The 27,549-nt window shown below is 41.1% G+C and overlaps 1 protein-coding gene across 1 annotated transcript in view; it reads left to right on the top strand.

Annotated features, from left to right (window-relative positions):
• The window catches only part of AGBL1 (AGBL carboxypeptidase 1), a gene marked incomplete at both ends in the record, with an annotated part of 309,418 nt that overhangs the window by 53,594 nt on the left and 228,275 nt on the right, over positions 1-27,549 (top strand). The window contains 10 exons of the mRNA XM_084213816.1: positions 4,231-4,396; positions 5,335-5,408; positions 7,440-7,556; positions 8,540-9,141; positions 10,407-10,490; positions 11,514-11,600; positions 11,934-12,082; positions 15,297-15,384; positions 21,414-21,561; positions 25,048-25,201. Of these exons, the coding sequence (XP_084069942.1) occupies positions 4,231-4,396; positions 5,335-5,408; positions 7,440-7,556; positions 8,540-9,141; positions 10,407-10,490; positions 11,514-11,600; positions 11,934-12,082; positions 15,297-15,384; positions 21,414-21,561; positions 25,048-25,201 (1,669 nt within the window). The remainder of the gene's footprint in view (positions 1-4,230; positions 4,397-5,334; positions 5,409-7,439; positions 7,557-8,539; positions 9,142-10,406; positions 10,491-11,513; positions 11,601-11,933; positions 12,083-15,296; positions 15,385-21,413; positions 21,562-25,047; positions 25,202-27,549) is intronic.

Raw genomic sequence — 27,549 nt, 5'->3', positions numbered from 1 at the left:
CTTAGAGAAAATCAACTGTGTGATTCCCTAGGAGTGTTTTCATTGTCATTCTCACTGGCAATGCATTATCTCACTCTAGAACCATCAGAAAGAAAAGCCTGTCTCCTTCCCCCTTAAATAAAAATTCCATTGCCTTATGATTCAGTGTGTTTTTCTTCCCCTTTTCCATCACTGTCATGAAGGATCCTTCTGTGAGTCATTTCTTACCAGCAGCCTATGGGAGACTTCTGGAACTTTTCGCTTCACTTTCCCCATGAAGAATTGACCTTTTCTTTAGGTGGGATGAGGTGGCCAGAGCCAGCAGACCTCCCAAGGGACTGGCCTCTGTTAATGAGAAGTCCCTGGTCTGAAGAAACATGAATAGGGTGGATGGAAAGAGCTGCTGAGGGTGGATGTTCCCTCTCCAGAGCCTCCCACAGCCCATGAAGCTTTCTGAGCTAACACCTCCTGATAGCTCAGCCTGGAGCAACTCCATGGCAAGAGCAAGCGTGGGGTCACCTTGGGTGCACAAACAGGAAATGGCATCCTAAGGCTCCAGTAAACACTGATCATGCTAATCCTTCCAAAGTCAGAAGTGGAGCAGAAGTGACAGCTTCAGGGGCCTCCAGTTTGCTTTTGTCCCAGTGTGTGCTATTAAGGAGACCTTGGACAGGAAATAACCAAGGTTAATAGATTCAAAGCTCAATATTCTCTCACTGCTTCTTTGGGATATTGTCACTCTTGCAGTGTTTCTCCAAGACATGAAGTGTTGGCAGGAGTCTGGCAGCCCTAGGAGATCTCACTCAGGCTCTTCCCTATCTAACCTGAGCTAGAGGCTGCTGCTGCCACAAAAATCTTCATAATTTTCATGAGAGAAAGATGGGAAATCTTGTCTCCTGAGACAGACAACAGGCTGTAGCAAGAGAGAAAAAGATGAAGACAGGACAAGACAAACAACTCCTGATTGGGAATGCAATGGTTCTGTGTGTGGACAGTATTTTAGTGCCTTTAGGGAATGCACTGGCTCTGGTGCTTAACCTGGACCAAACTCTGAGCAGCTAATGAGATTTTTAAGGTTTTAAAATCTGGCTAGAAAGGTTCTGCTGAAATTTCCAAAGTTTTTGTTGTTGTTGTTGTTTGGTTTTTTTGTTTTTCTTATATGCCCATATTTATTGAAATGAAAACTGTTTTGCCAGGATGGGTTTGTTTTAAACTCCAGTGGAAATTCTATTTACAAGGCTGGTTTTCAATTGAAACCTCTCTGGCTGCCTATTGTCTGGGCTGATGGACAGATGAAATACCTGAGCTTTTAATAGCCCTTAAGCTTATTTCTTTACAGGAGGAGCCAATAGTTCAAAAACTGTCACCTCACATAGATTAGAAGTGACTGCTGCTCAATTTGAGGAGAGTTTAGAGATATTCTAGAGGAATTTAGAGATATTTTGAATTCTACTCCTACCTAGAATGAAAAATAATTATAGACAATGAAATCATTCATGGAAAGGAAGTACTTTCTGTTCCCATTCCCTTTTCCTAGCTGCACTTAGATTTTCCTGACAGTTAAATGGTATATTCACATTAGCATTGTTGGGTTTTGTGTGCAGTGACAGAGCTGCCTACTCTGAGACAAGAAAACAGGTTTGTATGTGCTTTAGCAGATACTGCTGCATGGAACGTTATCTTGATAGTTTATCACTTTTCTATCTGGTTTCTTAAGCTTGCCTTGTTTCTCTTCAGCCTCCCCTACGACTCTAGGATAATATTATCCTATATTCCACTCTGTTTGCCAGTAGGAGCATCAATCAGCATCACTATCTTTTGTCTTCCTGTCATATTGAAGCCTCCTTTTTTTTTTCTATATATCACATGCCATAATATCTGTCCTATTCCAGATTCAGTGGAGAAAAGATTGTGTGGAGATTAAAAAGCAGATCTGAATCCAGGTTAGCTTTACATGAGTTTTCTGAGCTAAGAATTTACACTTCCCTCATTCACATTATCCCACCACAAAATAAATGGGATAGCTTACATGCATACAGAGCAGTCTCCTGTCTGCTTCCCAGGTGTCAGTAAAAAGGGCTTTTCCAATACACTGATGTAATCATTTTCAGCCATTTGTAAACAGTGTTACCTCCGAATCTGAGAGCAGTTTATGAGCGGTAATGAAAACAGTCCCACAAATTCCCTCTAAGGTATCTGAAGGCTTGTTTGCACTTGTGAGCTAATTTTCTGTACAGGAAAATGACTTCCAAATAGCATCACTGAGCAACTCCATCACTGAGTGACTCCATGTGTTGAAGTTCATTGTCTGGATGAACGTGCCTTGGTCTCGACTATTTAAATTCACTTGGCAATGGATTAAGAAGGTTGTCCCAAAGCAGGCAATTAAACAGTCCTGCATTCACTGTTTGAGCAAAAGCAGATCAGTTTTAGTAAACTAAACTAGTAGACTGTTGAGAATATTAGCCTGTTCCCACATGTAGACAAACTTTCCTAATCTTTCCTTTAATAACAAGCAAACAAAGGCAGCCATATGAAGGAGTGAATAAATTGAAACAGAAATAGAAACCAGTTCTCCTTGGTGTTTGCTCTACCCATAATAGAACTTTCCTTGGAGATGCTTTCATAATTTTCTTTTCTCTCCCCCTAGTTCCAAACAGCCAGAGAAACAGAAATACATATTAAAATTCTTGTAGTGAGTCTTGTAAGCATGTCAGCTTTAGATGATTTTTTCTAGCCTCCCTACAGGAATCCTGGTTAATCCCACAGAATCTTATAATGCCGGTCAATCATACATGAGAAAACAGTAAAATCCTCCCCAACCAAAAGAACCCCAGTACAGCCATTTTCCTGTTCCTGGTTATAATAAAGTACTTTATCACAGAGTCATTTAGATTGGAAAAGGCCTTTAACCCAATCATTAACCCAGCACTCTCAAGTCCACCACTAAAGAGTGTCACCTTTTCCTAGGAGATGAGGTTAGTCAGGCAGAACCTGTGATCCAATGGTCATTTTATGTTCTTTTTTACATTCCTTTGGCCCTCTGCCTTGTTCTGCTGAATGCTTGGATTGTCTGTTTGTTGTTTTGGGGTTTTTTTTTGTTTTTTTTGTTTTTCTGTCCAGCCCAAATGCTGACTATGGGCTGTCAGGCAATGACATGAAGCATCTGTTCTCCCCTCTTGGTTGTTCTGTTTTATCTCTACCACAGGGATGCAAAAGTATGAAATGGTAGTAGAATATATTGCAATAGCTCTCTTTTGTCTTGTAGCATATTCATGCTGCTTATTTAAGTTGCATTCCTGTTCTGATGAGCTCAGTCTTGGTTCCAAACCACTGAAGAAAACATGCTGAGAGGCAGAGTGAAAATTGTGAATTTGGGTGGAATACTGCATTTATGACTCAGTCACTCTGATGGAGGCCGTGCTTTGGTTGTGCTGTATTTGGGCAAACCCAAGGGCTGGGTTTTCTGAGAATTGCACCCACTGGCTTTAAACAACTTTGCCTTTGTGCAGCATTATCGTTCCTTTATCCAAACTCCCTAACTCTGTTATATTGAAGATATACGCTGTGATGTATGAAGATCTACATCATTTCTATGATGTCACAGGGGGTCTTTCTTTAGTTCTGTGGGGATTTTGGTTTGTTTCCTTTGCAACAAAAGTCTGAGGAGCTCACTTGCACAACAGTACAACAAAAATACAAAATATTCTGTGTCTTCAAAGTATAACTGGGCTCAAAAAAATCTTTACATGTCTATTTCCTCCTCTGGGTTATAGCAGTAGAAATTGTGGGATACTGCAGTTATTAATTATTTTATGATTAGCTAATATATAATGGTCTTTCAGAATAGCTCTTGGGCCTAGTGATTTAACCACAGAGTACAGTGGGAGTGTATTCTCTTTGAGAAGACATTGTGTACCCTGAATACACTGAAATAGTGATTTTAACTCTGTTAGTTTATCTCTGTGGGTTCTGGCATGATTCTGGGTGTAGTTGTGCTGAAGATGCAGATTTTGGCATGTTTTGGCAGCCAAAACATACACATGACAAGATTTTTTCAAGAGTAAACCTGTAAGTCTTATAGGACTGGAAAACCAATATTATGCAGTTTTGCTGCAGTTTATGGGTGTGAATCGTGAGTGGTGAAGGGAATTATGTTCTCACCAGAAGAGTGGCTCTGTTCTGGGGGATTATGACAGGGAGGACTGTTGTAAAAGACTATCCTTAATGTAGTTCTCCTTTGTTTCCTAGGACTGTTTATCTTGTAAAAATCTGGATCCTATCATAACTACTGCGACTCATATTCTGAGAAAGTGCTACCCCAAGGAGCATCTGCCTGTGGTGACTGTAAGGAGTTCTTATTCCTTCCCTCTTCCTGGAAATGCCAATGCTGAACCTCCATGTGAGGGATCTGAAGGTAAATGGCTAAAGGGTGAGCTCAGAAGGAGGAAAAGGAGCATGACATGAGAATTAAGTGTGGGATCTAGGGAAGGGAGACTTGGCATAATCCTGAGGTTTACAGTTAAAATTAAGCTGATAACCTACAGAGTCACTCAGTAGGGAAAAAATTATTCCCAGGTCTTCTTGAAGCTGCAAGAGTCTGTTTGGAGAATAAACGAAAGAAGATGTAAAAGGGCAAAGAAAAGAAAAAAAAAATTCTTATATCCAAAAAATAAAGGAGTTGAGTGGGTATAGCAGAGGCTGGAGATGCCATTGCTCCCCAGTAGCAGATAGAGATGTAATTGTGCCTGTGCATTGGCTGCTTGGGGGGTAAAAACTGCCCTGCAGCTTTTTCAGTAAAGAATTGCAAGAATTATCCTTTTCCTTTTCTACAGTAAAAGCAGGCAGCAGTCATGCTGCATGAGTAAAAGATGGGGGCTCTTGCTGGAAAGCAGAGCTCAAGCACAGGCAGGACAGCTGCTCTGCAGAAAAGGCTTCATGATACACAGAAGCAATTTTTGCTACATTCAATTTCGTGTGGAAGATGCTGAAATACTATAACAATCATAGCAGTAAAACACCCTAATCTAGATAATACAGATTAAGAGCATTCTGTAATATCATTGCAGCCAAGCAGAAAATCTCTGTATTGCTTTGTAAAATGAGTTGGATCCATATCATGGGGACATTTGTCATTGTTTTGAAAGGCAGCGTTTGAGTCCAAGAGAACAGAGCTTTAAAAACTGGGTGAATTAGAGCCAAATTCATTTATATGAGATTAACAAATGGGATTTGCTTTAATCAGGGTTGTGGTGGGTTGTGCACTGCAGAAAAATTTGCATGTATTTCTCTTTGGGGTATGAGAGGGGTATTGGGTTGAACACCTTTGTCAGTGTCTCCTTCCTACTTCTGCAGGTGACAGTGAAAGTGAAGGAGAGGAAGAAGATGAAAAAGACTGGGATAATGAGGATGTGGAGAGTAAAGAGGAAGTAGGTATACCAGCCATAGTTTCCATAATTATCTGCACACTGGAAAATAAAACACATTGTTGTCTATTTTGCCACCCTGAAAGACTATCTAAGCAGAGAATGTAGCTGTGCATGTGGTCCCACGTGAGCACACTACATGGTAATGGGAGGATACTTGAAAAAAGGCCAGGAGAATGCACTGACTTTCACTAAAAGGTGCCCTGCATTTATTCTATTCATCTTCATGCTTGTTACCCAGGGTGGAGGGGGTTTGGTGACTCCTCTGTTCCTGCACAGAGTCTGCCCAGAATCACATCCACAGTCAGGGATAAATGGTGGATCTTTGATCCGCTCGGCATATGCCAGGAAAATGGCACTTAGGGGAAATTGATTTATCATCTAGGAAAGGCTAACCCTCTTTTTATTCCCATATCAGAACATATTTGGGCTGGGCAGCTACCCTGAGGAAAAGGCAAGTTCTTTTAAGCCACAGCTGGTGCATTTGAACCTATATTCCTTCTTTATTTGCTGCTGCACACAGACAAATAATAAAATGAATTATTCAATACTTCTCTGAATTCTCCCTTAGCACTCTCCCTGCAGTGGCCTAACTGGCAAAAAAAAACTTCTACCAGCTGAGGATGAGGGTGCACACTTTTCTGTTGTGAAAATAAAAACTAGCTCATATGCAAATGTCAAGTAGTGGATGCTGCTAATAAGTCTTATCCACATAAAGTGGCTTGGGAAGGCAAATTAAAGAAATGAAGTTGCAAATACAGTCTAATTAGAAATGATTGAGACTTCTGTGAAAGGGAGTTCTCATTACTTGCCCTGTCTTTTTCTCCTCAAATATTAAACTGATGTAACCCAGTAAAAAAAGGAAGTTAACAAACCCCCCCACATTATCTGAGTGTCCTAACTTGCCCCTGTCTGGCTGTTTTTATCTGACTATTAGAGCTCGTCAAGATGCTCATTAGGAATAAGGCTCATAGTGGATTTATCTCCTTCTTTAATTAGTTATTCATTCAGTAACAGCTCCTCTATGCTTCTGAACTATTTTATTATTCATAAGGATTTACCAAGTAGATGTAAGCAGTTTTGGGGTTCTCTTTTTTTTGCCTAAGAGCTTATTCTGAATATGAGTTTTAAATACTGTTTGCCTGGTTTGCTGGTCATATATCTCTTGTAAAAAACCTTGCTAAAGGGAAAGCAAGCAGGGAATGGATAATGAACTTTCAGCTTACCTCCTTTTTTTTTTTTAAGATCTTTTGCACAACATTTGCTGGTATTGATGTGATTTACAAACATTTTCACAGCAACATAATACATATCCATGCATGCTAGCAACACCAACCAAACTGAAACTTGGCTATACCCTTCCATCAGGAGCTGTTTAGAGTTCTATGAAAATGAAAACCACCACATCAACCATTATTCTTTTCCAGCCAAAATTTGAAGCTTCTTATGCATCAGTATGCTCTCAGTGGCAAATCCTTTTCAACTGACCTCATGTTTCTGGCAGAGCTTCACTGCCTTTTCATCTTTGCCCAAACAACTCTGTAGACTCTGCTTTGTGACCCAAGTGTGGCTCAGAGTTTGAAATGCCATGGGCACTGGTGCATTCAGGCAATTTTACTTTTTCTTTTTATAACAGCTTTGAAAATGAATCTGTTTGTCAGGAGCAAATAATTTCTTTGAAGGCACTTGGTGGGACACAGACATGTTGAATTATTTGAATAATGCTGTAATGTAGTGCTCAGTCATCAATGCCATGTCTCCATCCTTTCCTCTTGCTCCAACTTTTTCCTGGTGTGTGGTGGGGTTTTTTGTTTTATTTTGGGGGTTTTTTGAGTTTTTTATAATGTAGTAGCTGAATGCTTGACACAGTTTGGCTTTGGTTCTCACTTCTGATATGGGTGAGGCTGCACATTAATGCACAGCAGCCTTTGACTGTGAAAGTTTCAAGCACTTTTTATTCCCAATTCACTGATGGTTGAGAACATCTCACAGGGCAGGTGTAATGCACATGCTTTTCTAATTCTGTTTTTGTAGGATTGTGACTTGGAAACAGATGTGAATAAATTGAGGTCAAGGCCACTGCTTGACCGGCCAGAACAAGAGCTTGAGAAATATGAAGCTCTGTGTGCAGAACTTTTCCAGAATTTTCAGGTATGATTGTAGTGCAGTTTCCTTTATTTGTGAATGTCCTAGAATTTAAGAGATACTTGAAAAGGAGTATTGACAAATAATAGCTAGAAAAGGCTATTTCAAAAGTGAACCTGTAAGTCTTACAGGACTAGAAAGCCAAAGATTATGACTTTTTGTAGTAGTTTATTGGTGTGAATCAAGGGTGATAAAAGGAATGATGTTTGATGCGCATTTTTGTCTGGGTGTAGATTAAGTAAGCACTGTTGAATCAATTGCCACATGAAAAATCTGTCAGATAATTTGTATCCTTGCTGGCAATTTCAACAGCAATATCAAAATCAGAATGAGATGTGAAAAGTAAATACTGTCAGCTAATGGTTTGAAGGAAGAGGAGATTGCACTGCCACTGAATGAAATGAACAGTCCAAATAATTTTTTTTCTAGTGGTGCTTGGGACAAAAAAAATACGGAATAATGCACTCATCACAAGTTTTGGAATTTAGGAGAGCTGGAAACCCCATTTCAAATATGAATTTGAAAAAGATCACTGGGTTAATGTATCTTCTGTATGCAGAATATTGTGATGCTGATTGTGACCATAAGTAGCCAAATGGGATTAAATCATACTCCTCCATGAAGGTGGATGGAGTTTTGCATGACAGATTAGCCAACTTTACCTTCTTGTAACATTTTTTTTTTTAAATGCCTTGCAAAATATCTTCCCTTCTTCGTTTGAATGATTGGTTTTGGTTGAGTCATCTGGGCAAGTTGTCTCCAATCAGATCCTTTTGGTTTCTGAGGATTTCTGTTGAAACAGCTTTGTGGATAGAGAAATGCTGGCAGGTGGTCCACGCACTGATTTTGCTCTGGCTGTTTCATTGGTTGAGTACAGTTTTGGGAGATGTGTAAATATTTCCTCTTTTCCCCCTTGAAAGGTTTCCTCTGGAAGGAGGCACAATCTGTCTGTAGTTTCTTTTAATTTCTTCTGCTTTTTAAATTTAAAGGAGCTTGAATTTGAGTCTGAGGAAAAGAAGAGCTTGGAGGACAGGACTGAGAGTCTTCCCTCTGCTCCCTCTCATTTCATTCCAAGTGCTACTTCTGTGAAGCATCCAAACTGCAGATGGAGAAACCAAAGTGTCACAGAGATGGGACCAGATCCAGGAGAACAGGATTTCAAAGCCCCATTGCAGAGCTGGAGAAAGGAGGGGGAATGCATATGGGATAAGAATGATGAAAACAGAGACATTGCTGAAGAAGCCCAAGATAAAGACTTCTGTGAGGAGGAAGATCCAGCCAGGAGTCATGTGTTTGCTTTGTCCTCTCTCCTGAAAGATGCTGCTTGGTACAAAAAAGTGTTTTACCCTCATTGTGAGGCCTCGATCAATCCTGGTCCTGAAGGGAGGCTGGAGAGCTCCGATGTGGTTAGAAATCTTCTGGAGAAACACCAAGGAGATATCCCATTCCACAGCCCTTGTTTCTATGCAGCCAGGGCCAAATGTGTGAAGTCCATCCCAGGCTACAGGGAGGTGGCATTCCCAGATTTCTGGGGTCACCAGCCACCTCCTTACAGCAAGCCCGTGCTGGAGCGCAAGCATGGGCTCCAAAGGTGATGGTGCTTTAATGTGGTGACCACGTTGAGAGCTCTTGGGCTCAAAACTGGCTTATGTAGGTTCTGACTCTAACAGCTCTGAATGCCTTAGGAAGTTATTGAATTATTATTTTGGCTACCCAATTATGTGCCACAATTGATTGATAAATGGGAATCAATAATGGGAAGCTTAGATGGGAATCTAAGCTGGGTTGTAAATCTATGACCTTGTCAGAACACAAATGAGAACAAGTCCATTTAAGATATGGAGGAGCCTCTGTGTCCTTGTGAGATATGTTTTTACCTTCAATCTTACTCTTCATTCAGCCGCTTTAGTGCTTGCATTGTTGGTCCCATCTGTTTCTTTCAGGGAAAATCCTATCTGTCCTTTCAGAAAGGACCTCTCATTATTTAAGTGCTCAGATGAGTGGGAAGCTGTGTTTTGAAGATGTGCTGGGAGAGAAAGCTCTTAATTACAGTTTCTTAGCTTGACATAGGCCTATATGCAAAGCCTTTTTATTTCTTTTTAGTGGTATAGGGGATTATTAGCAGGCAGCAAAGATGGTGGATTCTATGCTAAACTTTAGAGTTGATCAACTAATGGCATTTGTTAAGACTACTGATTTCTGACTGCTAGGAGAATGATTCTTTCTGCAGTAAATATAGGAGCTAGAAATCTTGTTTAGAGGGAAAATCACTCTACCATCTTCTTGCACTGTTGCTCTAACAGCTCCACTTTTATGGCTACAACAACATGTAACTGTATGGCTTAAATGGGACTAATCATATCATGCTTCAAGGCATAACATGATTGCTTCAAAGGTCAGGAAGAAAATCTGGTATTCCACATTTGATCATCTTCAGGGATCAGAGAAGCTCTGTTTAATAATGAGTAGAAATCAGCTTGACTTATAGTCAATAGTCACTATGAGTCAGACTAGTAGGCTTGTATGCAATGGCAGATATTTCCTCACAGGGTAAGACTGGCCACTTGGGGGTCGGCATTGACTGGGAAGAACTGAGGGTAAATCAAATTTGACACAATCCACTAGTGAATAAATAATCTCCCAGAATTAGTCGTTTAAAGGCAACTTCTTGTAGTGGGAATGGAGCAGAAGTGTTCTCATGATGGGAAAAATAAAAATTCACCTGGAATTAGCTCATGGAAGTCCTTTCCACTCCTTAAAAAGAATTTCCTAAGACTCTTTCTAGAAGAAAACTCTATATCAATATTTCTCACATTGTCACTACAATTTGCTGATTTGCTGCTTTCTTTTTCCCAGGGACAAAGTCCTTGATGATGTTCGCCGCCTAATCCAGCCTGGGGATGTGATAGGAAGAACTGTGTTTGATTTAGATGATCCCAGGTGGGTCCCTTAAATTGAGTGCTGCAACCAGGGGCACTGTCAGTGCTGTCACTGAGCTCAGTTTACTTGATCAGCTCTGATAAAGGCAAAGTAACAGGAGGTAAAAGCCTAACAGAATATCCAGGAGGGGTAGATTGTTTCTAGGTGACTCCAGGGAAAGGATTTGTTGTGGAGGCCACTGGAGCAGGAAATCATCAGAACTTTTAGATAGAACAAGAAAATCCATACATCAAAGGGACTGTGGGTTTCCCCTGGATCAGTCTGTGCTGCATGCAGTGATTTGGAGCAGAGGTGAAGACTGGTGCTGGGAACTGTACTGACAAATCCATCTTCTCCACCCCCTGTGGCAGAATTGCCCATGGGGTGACTGCACAGCCAGTGCCACAGGCTGCAGATGTACCCTGTTTCACAAGTGTGACACTCACACAGCACTTCAAAAAACCCCTCAAACATCTGGCCTTGTGAAAGCTTTAAGCACTCAATTATGGTTTGTGAGAAGATGTAGCACTGGGCAGTGGAGAGGATCTGAAATCTAAAGAAATTGCACTCAGAGGAAAGATTGGTGACTTGGAGAACATTCTTTGGAGCAGAAAAGAGTTGTGAGTTTGAGGTAGGAGAAAGTTATTAAGTTGCTTAGGATTAATTTAAGGGTTTCTAAGCAGCTGGAGAAAGAAACTCTATAGATGAAGGAAGAGTAAATATAGAGTAATTGTATAAAGCTACCTTCTGCAATTAATGAAATAAGAATAATCCAGTGGGAAAGTAACTGGAATAAAGAAAGCAAACCTGGACAGTGACAAAGAGTATTGAGAAAAGGAAAGGTTTGATTTAGAATTACTAAGCAAGAGTAGAGAGAAAAGCTGCATTGGATAGGAAGGTTATGGATTTGCTCACCTCCTCCTTCTTCCCAGGGTCTTGCTTATTAAAAAATTATTAAAGCAAATTTTAGCATAGAAAAGCTGCTGGGGAAAACTTGTCTTTGAAGCAATCTGCTACAGGTGTCCTTGCTTTGCTTTCCAGCAGTCTCTCAAGCCCAGCTGCTCCAGGCTGTCTGACGTTTTTCTCCAAGTTTGAGTCGGGAAACCTTCGGAAGGCGATCCAAGCGCGTGAGTAAGTACGCCTGCACAGAGTGTCCCAGCCCGCCTCTGCTGTGACCACAGCACGGCTTGGTGGCCTTCTCCTGGCTTTGCAAAGGGTCAGCCAGGAAGCAGCTTAGATGATGTGGAGCTTATTATGCCTTCTAACACCTGGATGTCACGGAAGGAACATGATTAAGAAAACAGAGCTCAAAATGTTTTGACTAATATAGTGTGAGTATTTAATGGTGTTTGATGGTGATGCTCACAAAATATCAATCAATTTGACTGCATAGCCTGCTGTCAGCGTGTTCAGCGGCAGACAGGGGGTGTTTATGACCACTGCTTTTATTATTTTCCTTCACAGGTTTGAGTATGACCTAATTCTGAATGCAGATGTGAACAGCAGCCAGCACCACCAGTGGTTCTACTTCGAGGTCCGTGACATGAAGTCAGCAGTTCCCTATCGCTTCAACATCATCAACTGTGAGAAGCTCAACAGCCAGTTTAATTATGGTATGAGCCTCTGGGGAACTGGGACAGCCTTCTCTTCACAAAAATATCTTTTTAATGCCATAAAGGTTTCAAACTCTCTGTGTCTATAAGTATAAGGGAGACTGTAAATTCAATCTTATCTGCCCTGAAGTCCACTGAAAAAGTCACTTTAGATTTGTCAAGGAACCTTTGTCTATCCTCAGGAGGACTGAGGAGGAAACTGAATATTGAGACCTGGGAGAGGATTCATGGGGGGAAATAAACATCACTGTTGTGTTTATAGACCAGAACTGAAGAAGAATGGCACTAGGTTTGGGAGAGCTGGGGGGAAAAGGCCATCTGTTGGAACTGAATGAGCAGCATAGGATTAGAAAGGACTTCTAAGATTTAAGAAAATGTGATAATCCTCGAACAAATATTCACGATTTGTTGGTTTTATCTAGTAAGACATCTTTGGACCTACTGATTTTCTGTTGATGTTAATGATGATAAAAAATTCTGTTCCTTGCTGTCCTTGAGCTCCTGTCATGTTTCAGGAGGAAGGCAGAATTGTTCAGAAATCGGCAGGGCAGATCCCATCTTTCAATGCTTGTTTTAGAAAGAAATTATTTCTTGTGCAAGGAGACTGTGGATTGAATTCTTAGCTGGCATGGGCTGGGTGTTTTCTTCGTTTGTTTCCATGGAGCTCTGTTAATGGAAACATGGAGTCAGCTCAAGACCTGGCTCAGAATGTTTAATAAGTCCATAATATTAGACTTTGCATTCCTCTGAAGCCCTGTGGGTACAGCCTCTAGCATCACCAGGACAACTCTCTAAGGATCAACGTACCTATAACAAACAGCCTTAGGAGTTGGGATCATTTGTATGTGTGAAACTGGCTGGGTGAAGGCCATGATAAATTAAAAGGCATTTGGTCTTTAACCCAAAGGGCTGAAGTTCAAGTATTCATACAGACACAAATGAATTTTTTTGGTCATCTTACCTGAATTATCAAACAATTCAGTGTGGTGTGTGTGGTAGGAGCCTGAAAATGAAGGATTTTGATGTCCTATTTTAAACCACAATGCAATTTTTTATGTAGCCCCTAGTCCCTTCACTCTTGTAGCCAGAGATTCAGGCTGTTATTGGTGGAAGGTTGTTATCTGCTAGTTTGGCTGTTGTCAGCATTTATAATCTAATTTTGTGTACCTGAAACTGCACATGACTCACGTGTTCAAGCATGCAATGAATAATATATTTGGAAGAGAAATGTGAAAATACCATCTGGACTAAGGAGGGAGGCTAAGCCATGGCTTGCTTTTGGATGGCTCGTTTGTGGGGTTGGCTATTAGCAATTCCTCTGTGAGTTCCTTCTGCTGCTCTGAGCAGGCAGTGAAGCTCCAGCTTTTCTGGCTTGGCTGAGCAAGGCTCACTACCCCTTCCAGCACATGCAGAGCATTTGCACAGAGCAGTGGTAAGAGATGCTGTTTATTTGTCACATTCCCTCTGCACCTTCCTGGGCTAATGCCCACACTCTGAGACAAAAAGCCTGCAGTTGTGAGGTAGTGCCAAAGTGCCCTGGGTAGCAATTCTTTGCAGCTCCTGGTTACTTGTCTGGTTTGATTTTTCCCATTTGCTCTTGGTTAGATGGCACTGTGTGACTTTCAAATCAGCAGAGAGGATTTTTAATGAAATAGTTGTGGCCAGGAGCAGAGCGAGACAGGAGGCACAACCTCCACCTCTCTCCTTCCCCCTCTTTCACTAACTTACTCTGCCATGAGAGATTTAATCAGAACTCTGATTTCAGTTTGTTTTCTAAAACTGAACATTTCCACAGGGGAAGTAAAAAGGAAAAACTGATTTTTTTTTTTTCCATTAGAATGAGTAACAACCATTGCTCTGAGACAGAGGTTTGTGTGTGAGTCCTTTGGATTCAGAAGGGCAGGAGCTGGCATTCAGGATATCAAGACCCCTGCAGACACTGAGCCTCACTTCCCTTCCCTGATCACCTGGACAGGCCTGTGTCTCTCAAAATTCGTGGTGACCATGTCCTGGTACCAAACACAGAATTGCCTCTTGTAGATAACTCACAGCACAGGTTCAGAAAACAGAATGATAGAGGCTGCTTCTGGCTGTGGTGAGTTAGTGCTGCCCCACAGCACAGCCCAAGGGAAGCTGGAAAGGCATTGCTGATGATACTTCTGGGCTCCAACAGTGCTGGGGAATTTAACAGAGAAACTCAAAGGAAGAAGGGAACTGAGCAGCTGTTGATGGAAATGTGTCATCAGTATTAATGATATTCAAGCATTGCCTCTCCCCAGCACAAGAACAGCCGAGAGAAGGCTTGGGGGGCAACTTATCAACATGCAAAAATTGGGAGGGCGTTTTTCTTCTTCTTAAATGTGCTCTCACAGAAGTGGTGCCAGCCTCACTGCTGGGCTCAGCTGTGGCTGTCCACTGGGGCTGCTGGCAGGAGCCTCCCCTGCAGCCCCTGGCCAGGGACCCCCTGTGCAGAGAGCTCTGCTGGGGAGGGCAGCATCCCCACCCTGCCCTGAAGAGCAGGCAGGTGTGTGCAGCAAAGGAAATTGATACAAACACTCCCTGCAGATGGGCTGGCTTCATGGAGCTGTGAACAATGGATGTGCAACTCAGATCAGAGAAAACCTTGCCCCCTCAGGGCATGAGATGGTAATATTTTGGAGGTCAGGAAGGAGCATACTCTGGGATAATGCAATACAAAGATGGGTGCTATTGTTATCAACATTTATGATGCTTAGGTGTTATTTAGCACTAATAGTAAGTTTAAAATCTTGTATTTATTCCTGCTGATTTTGGAAGGCAGGGCTCTGGATGCACCACAGATTTCTGATTCTACAGTAGGATTAAGAGTTCAATAATAGAGCAGCCAAGCATAAAATATTAGACTAACCAAATTACTGATCTTGTTGATGCCTTGATTCATATTATTTTCTTTCCCTTCCTCTGTTTGTAAACAAAATGGTTTGCAAAGGCCAGAAGAATAATTTATTTTTTAATAAACTCCATTCAGCTCATTTCTTCTGGAGGGACTTTTTGTACAGACATGGCTGTCCAAGAACAAAACACAGGGCTTTGGGAATGTATTTACTCTGCATAAACTACCAGCAGAGAGAGCACAGACAAAATAATGATGCTTCTTCTTTAGCCTTTTCCTTCCCACTCCTGTCTTTTCCAGTCAGGGATGTCACATCACCTGAACCTGTGCTGTTTTCTGTAGGCATGCAGCTGGTCATGTACTCCGTGAGAGAAGCTCTCCAGGGCAGGTCTCGCTGGACTCGGGCAGGCCAGGAGATCTGCTACTACAAGTAAGTGCGCTTTTGGTTGATAATTTGTGCCTTCCTTTCTCTGCTGTTTGGCTCCTGTTAACTGCACTGATGTCATGAGCCTCTTGCCACCAGTGCCCCCTGTTTCAAAGGTCTGTAAATTGGTGCTGGCTCAATGTGTTGTGTGCTTCCACCCTCAGACAACAGCCACAAGTGAGCTCTTCCTATTAGGTGCTAGGGAATGTGCAGAATTCCCTTGCCCAGAAGGAAAGGAGAAGTGTAGTTGTTTTTCCCCTGGCTGGGAAGAGAAGAGCTGGATGGGATCATTGTTTTTCTGTTGCATACTCAGACTTTTGTAAGAGATGTAGGAGCTGAGGAGCCAAATAATGGGTTGAATATCCAACAGTGGTGTAAAGGAAACCTGACAAGCTCAGTGCTGATATTTGGGCAAGTTCCCTGTTCCAGGCTGCTTTTGCAGTGCACCAGAGCCTCAGAAGAAGTTGTCCCAGTTTCTGTTGGAATGATTTTTTTCAGGGGTGGGGTGGGGAGGGGTTGAAGGCACAGATTATCCTCTCTCAGCCTAGCATCTGTCTACAGCAATTTGAGTAGCTATTTTATTTTGTTTCAAGTACTCTTTGCTGACCTTCATGCACCTGACCTTCATCTTTTCTACCTCAAGAGCTCACATATGTGGTTCAGTGCTTTTCCTTTACATGCCTGTAATCTCTGGCTTCTCTGAGTATGGGCAGATTTTTCATGCTGGATACCATTGCAGTGGCTTCCCATATCATTAGCAAGGCAGCTATTGTGCAGTGATTAAACAGCAGCTGACTTCCAAGATTAAGCCATGATTGTGCAATTAAGCCTGTAATCAGATTCTTGTTCAGAATATATGAGAGCATTGTTTTATTGATTTGGAATATTCTGTGTTTTCTAGCTGTACATTGAATTATATGTCAACATAATCATCTAGGATAAGTACTTGCTATTTCTCATTTATTGTGTGTTCCTGGTTCTCACATATTTTTGTATACACAAGAATGTGCATGCACACACATAAATATGTTTTCACCTCTACTGAAACTTTAATGTTTTTCTTTCAGTGCTTATGAAAGAGATTCTCAGTCATTAGAAGTTATAGGGGGGAGGGATTGTGAAACTAGAGTGGCTGGGGCTGCTCAGGCTTTGTGTCAGAAGAGAAGGAGCTGGGATTCCTACAGTGATATCACACTGCCAGTATTTTGGGGAAAGAGCTCACTTCAGTTCCATTCCCTCTGGTCACAGGTATCCTAAGGGGATATTTTGAAGGGAATCTCATCCAATTATTTTTACCAGGAGTTATTAATAAATATGGGAAAAGAGTGATACACTTTCAAAACTACAGAGGAACCCAGGCATGCCTTTAACCGCTTTTACAGAGAGACACCTCTGAGCTGAAGGACAGGGGGAGGAAAAGCTTGTAGGTGAGATGTCTGCTTGAAGCAGGTTGGCTGATCTTTGGCATTCATCTTCCCTGTGGATGGGGTAGTTCACTCATAAAGATGAATGCTGTGGCACAGCTGTGTCACTGTGTTCCTTTCTCATAGGTCTCACAAGAGTTTTTATGTTGTGGGGAATATTAGCAGAGCTCTTGTCAGAAAATAGCTGAGTGACACTTCTGCTCTATTTTATTGTCTCTCTGTGAAGTGACAGGATACACCCATGATAAACAGTTGCAGTTACAATAAGATCATCTAATTCTCTTGCTGTCTTGGCAGCTTTTGTGCACTGAATAATATTCCTTTCTGGCAAATTATTTAAGGAATAATGGCAGCTGAGTGTTGAATTGGTGACAATGTGCTTGTGCCTTTGGTTTCATGGCCCATTCTAAGCATATTATCTAACCTCCAGGTTTTTCAGACACTAGTCAGGTCAGATAGTTATGAGGTACATGGAGTGTTTTGTTCTCACATCAGCACTAACAACTTGGTTGTTTAGTGATCACAACAATGTCAGAATTAGGTCTTCTCTTTTCAGCATCTTTATAATCACATTAGATGAAATAAACATCATAACATTAGCAGGTCACTTCTCTGCTAATGATATCTGTGAGAGGGTGAGACATCAGCCTCTCTCTGAGAACACCTGGCCTTTGCAGTGTGACTGAGCACCTTAATGGCACAATGGCTGGGGGAATATTCTACTTCAGCTGGGATTCTGCCTGAAATATTGACAACAAAATATCTTATCGTGGATTTGCCCTTCGGAAAGGAAGTTGTGTTGTGCATTTTCCACTTTCCAGTGTGGCAGACCCCAAAATAACAGTCACGCCCAGTAAATTGTTGAATACTACTTTTTGTGGTATGAATCAGGGTGTTACTAAAGTGTCTTGCACTTAATAACCACACTTAGAGATGTAAAGAAGTCCAGACATGGAAAATGAGGACACCAAACTTCAGGTGGGGAGTATTTTGGACAAAGGGAATACATTGACAGATTAGAAGAGAGGCATTGACAGATTAGAAGAGAGAATCGTTCTGCTTTCCATTTGAACTCTATTTTGAAATTACCCAGAAGTCTGGGATATTGATACTTTCTTTGGTGATTTTAGTCTAAACTGAAAATGCTATATTCCATCATCTAACAGTACTAAAATATATTTAGTACTAAAATAGTAATTTAGTACTAAAATACATTTAGTATTTTACAATACTAAATGCTACAGATAGGAAGTCTAAAGATCAGATGGCCAAGTGATATTACTCCTGAATCACTTGGTGCTTTTGAATTCCTCAGTTACAACCCAGCTCCTTTCCTGCCTGCATCTTTGTCCAAGCTGCTTCACCTGTCTATGTCTGTTTCCCCCCTTACAAAGGGTGGAAAATTAGAGTCACTTATCTGCAACCCAAAGAATGGAATAGATAAATGGGGAAGATGTTTTAATCAGATAGTGTTTGCAAAGATTTTTTTTCTTAAGCTCAAAAAATTGCAGAGTAAGAGATAAGTAGTACTATAATTATTATTAATAAACTCTTCATCACTGCTATGCTGGAAATACAATACTTGTGCATCTTTTTTCTGAAGGCGGGCAGCAAACAAAGTGATTTCACTACTACAAAGTGACTGAAAGGCACAGTAGACACAGCTTACATGTTCATTGAGAAAACTACACATGGGTCTCTTTTTGTTTTTCTCTCCAATAATCAGTGTGTTGGCTTCTAGAAAGCATGAGAGAATTTCAACGTGTTTTTGAAAGAGAAGACAAATAAGGTAGTGGGGACCAGATGTTGCCAGAGCCTTTTATTCCTTTCCTTTTCCTTGCTTGTCACTTTAGGCTCAATGCTGATATGGTAGGGTGTTGTGATGAAAAAGTGGTGAGGAACTAAAAAGCATCAATCTGGTGGAGGAGAAAGGAAGCAATAGAGTTATTTCAGCTTGACAGCAGTAGGAGGAGAGGGAGGCACAGAGGAAAAATTTTTTTTTTTTTAGGTTTCTTTCAAAAATATTCAGAGCTACTGCGTTGTATGATGGATTGTGAGGAGACCAGATTATATACAATAGAAGTACATGATCATTTACACTGCTTACACACAGGGGGTTTTTCTTTTCAGTGCTAGACTGAAGAATATAGAAACCAAAGCCACCTGTGAACTTGCTGCTGCTGCCAGATAGCTTGCTATGGATTGAAGCAGGTGTCAAGAAGTGATTCAAAAGTCTGGAAATGTCTTTTCTGGGTGGATAGTTGGGTGGAAGAGTAGAGATGCTGGGAACAAGGATGAAATGTGCTGCCCAGCAAGTGCTGTGAGAGCATCCCTGCGCTGGGGATCGTGTCTGAGCAGGCAGGAGTGAGCAACACTGAACCACCAGTGTGGCATCAAGGTCAGAGGTGTCTCTTGCTGCAAAACCCCAGGGTTAAAGGGGCCCTTTTAGGTAGGAGGGGACACTTGTCTGCAGAATTACAGACCACAGAGGGGGAAGCCTTTACTCTGGAGTGTTAGGGGCAGGTGGGAATAGTGTATGTGAGATATTTAGGCAGTATCTGCCTGCAAAGACCTGCTTCCTCCCACACCTCTAACTACAAATGTCAGCTTGAAGGGGAGGACTCAGAAGAATTCAGCACTTTTGTGACCACACTTTATGAATAAGGTGATCTAACCTTCCAAGTGGCACTGAGTACAATAGAGGCTATGGAGGTGAGCCTTTTCCTTCTGCACAAGGCAGAAAATGGTTCTTAATTATCCTTCATTGGCAAAATTACCAGGAGCTGTATTAAATGTCATTATTCTGACTTCAAAAAGACACCAGACTTTAACCCTTGATCCAGTGAAATACATATATAAATGCTAAGCTCACGTTTCTACATTTGTGGGTTTATTGAATTTTTTTTTCTCTTTTATTCTTTGTCCAATATTAAGGTGCTTTATTTTCAAAAGAAATGTTGGGGTAAAGGGTTCAACTGAGAATAAAATCATAGGCTTTTTGGGTTGCCACTCAGTGCTCCTGCACTATCTATTGATCCAGTTGGTATCACTCACCCCACATGTTCCTAACTATTGAATTCAAGTGAAAACCTAGCAGCATTGTATTGTCTCTCCCTTATGAAAAAGAGCTGATTATTTTGGAGAATTTGACAAGAATAATTATCTTTTCTCTCCACCCCTTTGAATAAAAATGAACAGCAGCAAAATAAACTAGTATTGTAAAATTCAGGAGTTGAAATTGCATCTTTGGGTTGCCTCTTCTATTTTGCAATTTAATGCAACATTGATGATAACATTTGTCAAAGAAACCTCACAGTCCTTCAGAATCAGAAGGTTTGGCAACAGCATAATTGGTGCAATGTGGGAAAAATATTGTTTGAAATGTACTTATGGATGCAATTTGCTCTGAGGCTTCTCCCTAAAGTGCATGATTTGTCACTTCATCTCTGCTGAAAGAAAACTTTCCTACTCAGCCTGAAGTAATCTCTTCATCAGAGTAAGTCTCCTGCAAGAGATCAGCTCCTGACACTAGACTGAGGAGCTTGTTAAAAGATTTGTAGTTTTACTGAAGGCAGTGTCAAGGATTTGTGTGCTCTCTTAGACCTTGTCAGTGCTGACCAGAGCTCTGCTGCAGTCAGGCTCCAGCTCAGTCACTGCTGTGTCCCTGCTGCTGCGTCCCTGCTTTGCTGCACATCCTGATCTGGATCCTGCTCCATGAAGAGACCTGCTGGCTGGACCCAGACCTGCCTCACCACCACAATCTTGTCTGATGATCTGAACCTGTGCTTGAGCCCCTCTGTTCCCCCCAGGCATGCCCTGATCAGGGAGATGACCCCGCCTCAAGAGTTCTCTGCTCTTCTGGCTTCCATGTCAAGCTCAGCTCCCTGTTTTTAGGGAGCAGCTAGTCCTCACTGTTCCCTGAGAAGGGAGAGGGTCAGATCTTCAAAAAAAGAAGAATTTTTGAGTTGGTCACAACTGGAAAATCTGTACGAGGTTGCTTCTCTTTCATACCCAATCTCTACCCAAACCCATTCTCTTCTTTCTTCTCAGCAAAGCGCCTTTGATGGTATCTGAAATATTTTTATGTATGTCCTATTTATTATTTATTTTTATTCCTGAAATATCAGTTTTCTTCCTGTGGTGGAACTGAATAGTTGGTTTGGTAGGGTATTCATATTTTCTAAATCTCCAGGCTTTTTGCAGAGTATTTTCTTATGGCATTGTTCAGGGCTCTGAATAGAAACCTGCCTCTCTCAGCAAGATAATGTGAATATCTGAAGAAATACAGCAATTTTAGCTGAATGCATAGTTTAAATATGTCTGGACTCTGCTATATGAGCTACTATTAGCTGACTGCTTCTTTATTTGCATTTAACAAAATGAAGCATTAATGGATTTTATTTTCCTAGCAGTGCTCCCATCCCTCAGCAGCAGGTGACTGGCAGTGCCCTGCACTGCCACGTGCAGTTCTGCCTCCCAGCTCCCTGCTGGGCTTTGTGTCCTGTTGTGTGGATGCTTCTCTGAATGCTTATTTTTCCCATGGCTGCTTCAAATGCACATCTAGAAGTGAAAGGCATTTACTTTCTTCCTCCTTCCCTTCTCTTCTTCCAGAAACCACTACCGCTGCAGGAGTGCAGCTGCAGGAGGAGGTGTGAGGGGAAGGTTCTACTACACCCTCACCTTCAGCATCAAGTTCCCTCACAAAGATGATGTCTGCTACCTGGCCTACCACTACCCCTACACCTACTCCACAATGATGGTAATGCTGGCATGCCCACCTAGATAACAGAATGCTGGGAGCTGCTTGGGTATGTGTGGATTTTGAGATGACACAGAGGATTGATTTCACCTCCTCATCCCTGGCAATGCTCAGGGTCAGGTTGGATGGGGCTTTGAGTACCCTGGTCTAGGGGAATGGCAGGGGGGTTGGAATGAGATGATCCTTCAGGTCCCTTCCCACTGAAACCATTCTGTGATCATTGGTGTGATTGCCTTGTTTTGCCAGCTGTAAAGCCCAGAATGCTGTAGAAGAAAAGAAATTTCTCTGTGGGACAAGCTGAGCACAAGCCATGAGCACTTATACCAGTCATAACACAGACCAAAGGTGTCTCCTCTGACTTGGGGCAGCAGGATCCTCCTGCTGAAGGGCTGGGAAGCAGGGGCTAAACCTAATGGCAGCTCAGATGTGCTGCCTGATCCTCCTCCTGACACAGGGTAGCAGCCCAGCTTTCAGAGCTGCAGCCAGCATTACCAGACTGCTGGACCTCATCTGATGCTTTACCAGCTCTTTCCTTGGTGCCAGCTGGAGTGTCAGTAGGAATTTGTGACGCTCCCACCAGTGCTGTCAGTATAGAAACTAAAAGAATACAACTCCACAGCATGAATTTAGTTTTTGAGTTGTATCAAGTTTTTTTTTTTGCTGGGCACAGGTTTGTTTTCCACAGCCTCTTCTGTGGAAAGGGGAGGATGGTAAGGGAATTTTCTGGGAAATGCATCCAGTGTGCTTCCTCTATAATTGATGGAGGGGAGATAGGATGAAAGAAGTGAAATGAATAGTTCTGGGAGTAGCTTTGCTTTGATGCTAAAGATGAGAGTAATGCTACTGCAAATGAAACCACACAGTTCCAGTAAATCAGTTTCCCTCCCTTCTCACTTCAGTTTCCATCGTCAACACATTTTGTTTTGGGCAATACACGCTGGTGTGGGTTGGTAGAGTTTGAGGTCACTGTTTTTTATGAAGACATTAGTCTGCCATAAGCAGATATTGGAGGCTGTGCTTTCCAGGGGACAGTGTCCTCCCCCAGGATCCACTGGCACATAAGCAGAGTTAGGCTTGGAGTGATTCCCACTCAAGAAAGCCTCTTGTCAACTGTTTTGCATCCCATTATAGACGTTCAAAGAAACTGCTTTCAATATCTGGGGGAAGGCCAGTCCAGCCTTCAGTCCAAAACATGTCTGTCAGCACACTTCTCAGCAGTTCCTCACCAGTTACTCCTAAAGTTTTGTGGGAAAGAGTATGTTCTCCAGTGGTGGGTCTGACCTTTAGCCCTGACAGCGCAAATTTCTGCAGTCTGCAGGGTAAAAAAGACACGCTATACTGAAGAATTGGTTGGACTTATTCACCACCATACATTTCACAGAAATGCAGTGCTTCATCATTATTTTCTGTTATTGATTTCTATCTTTTGCTGGCACAAAGCAAGAGAGACTTGGAGAGTTTGTGTGCTCTGGGAATAACTGAATGTTTCACCTGCTCCTGAATGAATAGAACAGAGATGAAAAAGATGTTATTCCTAGGCTTCCAGGATCAGGTCTTTAAGTATTTCACTGTCTCTTCAAATAAAATGCTCATTGAAGTTAAAGGGAGTTTTTCCTCAGGAAAAGTTTAAATGAACTCGGACACAATAAGGACCATAAAGTTTGGTAAATGGGAATTATGGATGGAAAAGCCTGATAGATTGTCATGTCCAGCTCTAGTTAAAGCAAAATCACTACTTCTAATAATTCTGAAAGGCTTCTTTGCTTGGGCTAATTTAAAATGTCAAGTGATGCGCTATGCACATCTCCATTTTACTTTTATTTCTGCAGTAAATAAACTAAATCAGGTTTGTGCATCAGTAGATTGCATTTTAAAGCATTTGTCCACTGGTGGAATGTGTTGGTTTTACATATCAATAATAAATTAAAACTGTTTATGAACCCAAGGGCTCAATTAAAGACATAGTGCTTTGGGGAAGAAGATAAACTTGTATATGGAGTTAGTAATTTGAAAATGTTTTTAAATATCATATATATTTAATGGTTATAGGCATATTTGCAGGAAATATTGTACAATCCTATTTGAACTGGATGCACTCTGCAGTTCATTACTTTTTGTCCATTAGTAATTACATTTCTTTTATGAACAGTAATTGATCTATTTTTACATCACAGTATTAATTGTTTTGATATCTAGCTGAAACCTCTGTGGTAGCTATACCCAATTAAGTTTCACTGGGTACCAGGAACATAAGTAAATGATGACATTGAGTTCTCTGTATCTATGTGAGATTGTTAAATGCACTTAATAATTGAATTTACTTTATAGAGCTGTATTTTAATTGTTTTATAACATAGCTGGCTGTAAATTTCAGCTCTGTGTTTACATGGCTCTATCTGAATGCTGGGAAAGCAGTCTGAAACGTGGTGAGCTCCAAGATTCGATAAACAGGATCGTGGTGTCCCATAAATGTAGATTAAAATTGAACCCTGCCTCATAGAGACAAACCCTCACCCTGCGAGGGTCACTGAGTGAACTGGAGTGTTTTAGTTTTGTTAGGACAAGTGTGCTCACTGCACCTATTCCTACCAACTGGGGGACAACTGGTGTTGCCCTGCACTCAGCCCCAGCCCACAGGGGCAGTGCTCACCCTCCTCTGCGAGCGCACAAACAGAACCACACTTCATCTGCTGTGTGGGTGACAAGCGGCTCCCTGTCTAATGAGGCGATGGGAATTTGTTCCAAAAAGTCTTTCTTCTAAGCTGCCAGTTCTTTTCCTCAAATTTCTCAAGAAGCTGTTGGTCTTTAGAATTATTTAAAGCTGTCATAAAATTTGGGAGGGGGGGGTGGGGTGGGGAGAAAATCTCCCTTTTTAAATAACTTCTTGGAAAGACACTCTTCAAATTTTCCACTACTGATTGTATAAAATGTTGTTTCGATATAAACTTTTTGGCTGCCTCTGATATGGAGTTGTCACTGAGTTTCACTGGCATGTGCTTGACAGCTAGGCAATCAATTCTGTAAATGTTCAAAAGTGGTGAGTTTTCTCACATTTCTACAAAACCCTTATTAAAATATAAAGAGTAAATGCTTCTCTTTTGGATTTCATGTATGCACAGAAATTTCATTATGCTAACAAAAGCACCTAGGAACTGTTCAGGCAAAATCATAGGATAGTTTGGGCTGGAAGGGACATTTAAAGGTCATCTGGTCCAACCCCTCTGCATTAGAAAGGGACACCCTCAAGTAGATAATGATATAAGAATAAATATTCTGTGCAGCTTCAGTGAGCTGGGATGCATTGTGAATGGCTTGTGCATATTTGTGGGATGTAAAAGGTGCTGATATTAACTGGCAGAAGAGAGCAGCTGGGAAGTTAGCAAGATATGAAATTAGTTTCAAAAATAATATACAGCTACTGGAATAAAATCAGGTTTTATAGACTGTGAACTCCTTTACAAATCTACTTCCTTGCTTCTTTTTCAGTCCCATCTTGATATCCTGGAACAAAATAGGAACCCTAAGAAAGTTTACTGGAGGCAGCAGACCCTCTGCCAGACTCTAGGAGGAAATCCATGCCCACTGCTCACAATCACTGCCATGCCTGAGTCTAAAACCAGAGATGACCTGGAGCAGTTCTGTAAGTAGCCCAATGAAGCGTTAAAAAAAATGCTGGTGAATTGTGCTCATGTCAGCAGTGACAATAACAACCTCTTTTGTGAGCATGCTGATTTTCTTGTCTTTCTCATTTTGGAAAAAGGAATGTAAATATGAGGTATAGCCAATTATGATGCTCTTCAAAAATTACACATTTGCATGGAAGAGAGAGGAGAACTGATACCATTTTTTCTTCTAATTTCTCTTCAATAATGTAAAACATTTGAGAAGTTCAAAATAAAATATATAGAGCAAAAAACTGTGAAATAACTAATTCAACAAGATTTTAAAAATATTTTGTTTTCTACTAAAATTTTTCTGTATTTTGAAGTCATAAATTTGAAAAAAACAAACAATCTAAAAACAAGATCACTCATTCCAAGCTGGACCAGCAATTGAAGTCTTCTGGTGAAATTCCAGCTCCTGCAGTGTGTCCAGTAGATCCATCTGGACACAATAGATCTCTTTGCATTCTGTCCGAGACCATACTGATTATGTACTGTTTAACAGTAAATATTAGAATTGCCATTTTATATCAAGAGCTGATAATTTTTCATTGTGAGAGCCAAAGATTTAGACCTTCAGTGTCCCTGATGAACAAGATTAAGATATGCATGTTTCTGTAACTCAACAGCAAGTGTTAAGATTTTGATTAGCATCACATTGGGTTAGCTTTGATTTTAGAGCCTAAATCATGAACTACTTATATGTAGGTTGATTTTTTTTTTCCCTGAAATCAGCAACAAGGTATACAGTGAATTTTTTTTTTATCTCTTCAAACATAACACAGGTTGAAACCTTTGAGACTTGTGGATATTTAAATTGTCTCAACATCCCTTTAGATGTTAAATGAATACTCTTCATTAGCTCACTTAGGCACTAGGCTAGAAGATTCCAAAGGGATTCTGTGACTTGTTCTCATTGCAGTCTTCTTCTAAACGAAGAAGGATTTGAAATGTGACAGTTAGTGAAAGTTATTGCTATCTTTTTTGGTCCAGGTTTAGAGCAGAGTGACTGCAGCTATGCTGATATTACAGTGTAATCATCCACAGCTCTTACCTTTTTACCGTAACAACTTGATTACAACTTCAGCTTTTACCTTGGATTAGCATGAGCATGCTTTTCTTGGTTGAAATACTAAAGCAAAATAGCCAAATACAGGCTACATGGGGAATTTATAATCTACATGCACAGCTTTAATTGTGGCTGTCCATGCCTGGCTTGAAGAGAGAGCTTCTGCCCCTAAGCCTTTTTTTTCCCATGATAATGACATAGAAAGTCTATGGCTGGGAGTTGGGAAGGAGAAGGTTGGTTATCTAAAGCAGCCTTTGGCACATGGCAGTGATCACCTGGTCAGACGTTATTTGCTGATAACTCATGGCTGAAGGTCTCAAGGGAGCAACTGAAAATAAGTTGGAATATTTTATTTGAGGATTGGGGCCAGCTGGAAGAGGCATGCAGTGAACAAGATTTTCTGCCCAAGTGAGAAGCCCTTTCCAATGGTGGTAAAAAGCAAAAACTGAGCTAACATTTGGGTTTATCTAAGCAAGGGCTTGGAGTGAGTCAGTGACATGCTGAATCAATATCCTAAACATTGGACTTTTGCTCTTTTGGTTTTGAAAGGACTTTCTGAAAGGAGCATTTTGTGATAGAAAAGCAAAAAAAGAAAAAAATTTCAAGAAAGTATTGAAATATAAATGTGACCATGTTGGGAGGCATGGCCATTTTCTGGAGCACTGTATTCTCAGAGTATATTAGATTCCTTCTTGCAGTCTTAGAAGAGAGCCTGGCAGGTTTTAAAAGGTTGTTAGCCTGTCTACATAGGCAAGGCTTGGCTTGCTTATTCAGCCCAGGTTTTCTGAAAGATTCATAAGGCATCTATGAATAATTTGGACAGATGCTTTTTCCAAATGCTTTGGCTGTTTAATATATTGCACCTAGGTCCAAATCCCAATTATGTGGCCTAAGTTCTCTTTATTTTCAATAGAAATAAATATCTCCTGCCTTGTGGTAGTACTTGAAGCCAGTGGGAGCTTGTAGTTCTCTGTGAAATGCCATGAAATCCTTTGCCACTAAACCCTTCCTCTGAAGCCTTGCATGACAATAAGATTGCAGTCTTCCTATCCACAAGCCCATGGAACTCAATCAAAACAGAACATGTAGAAACCCCAGTTGTCCAACTGAAAGAGAAGTTTTTCTGGAGGAAAGACATTGTCAAGGCAACACAGTTTCACTCAAGTTTTCAAGACTGAAAAAGTAAACACCACTACTCTTAAGTGATGAAAATATTTATTGTTTTATCAAATGAAAGAACAGCAAGGCAACACACCA

The sequence above is a fragment of the Fringilla coelebs genome, assembly GCF_963513975.1.
Source record: "Fringilla coelebs genome assembly, chromosome: 12".
Taxonomy (NCBI): domain Eukaryota; kingdom Metazoa; phylum Chordata; class Aves; order Passeriformes; family Fringillidae; genus Fringilla; species Fringilla coelebs.
The sequence above is the reverse complement of the archived record's forward strand: the minus strand, read 5'-3'. Positions and strand labels throughout refer to the sequence as shown.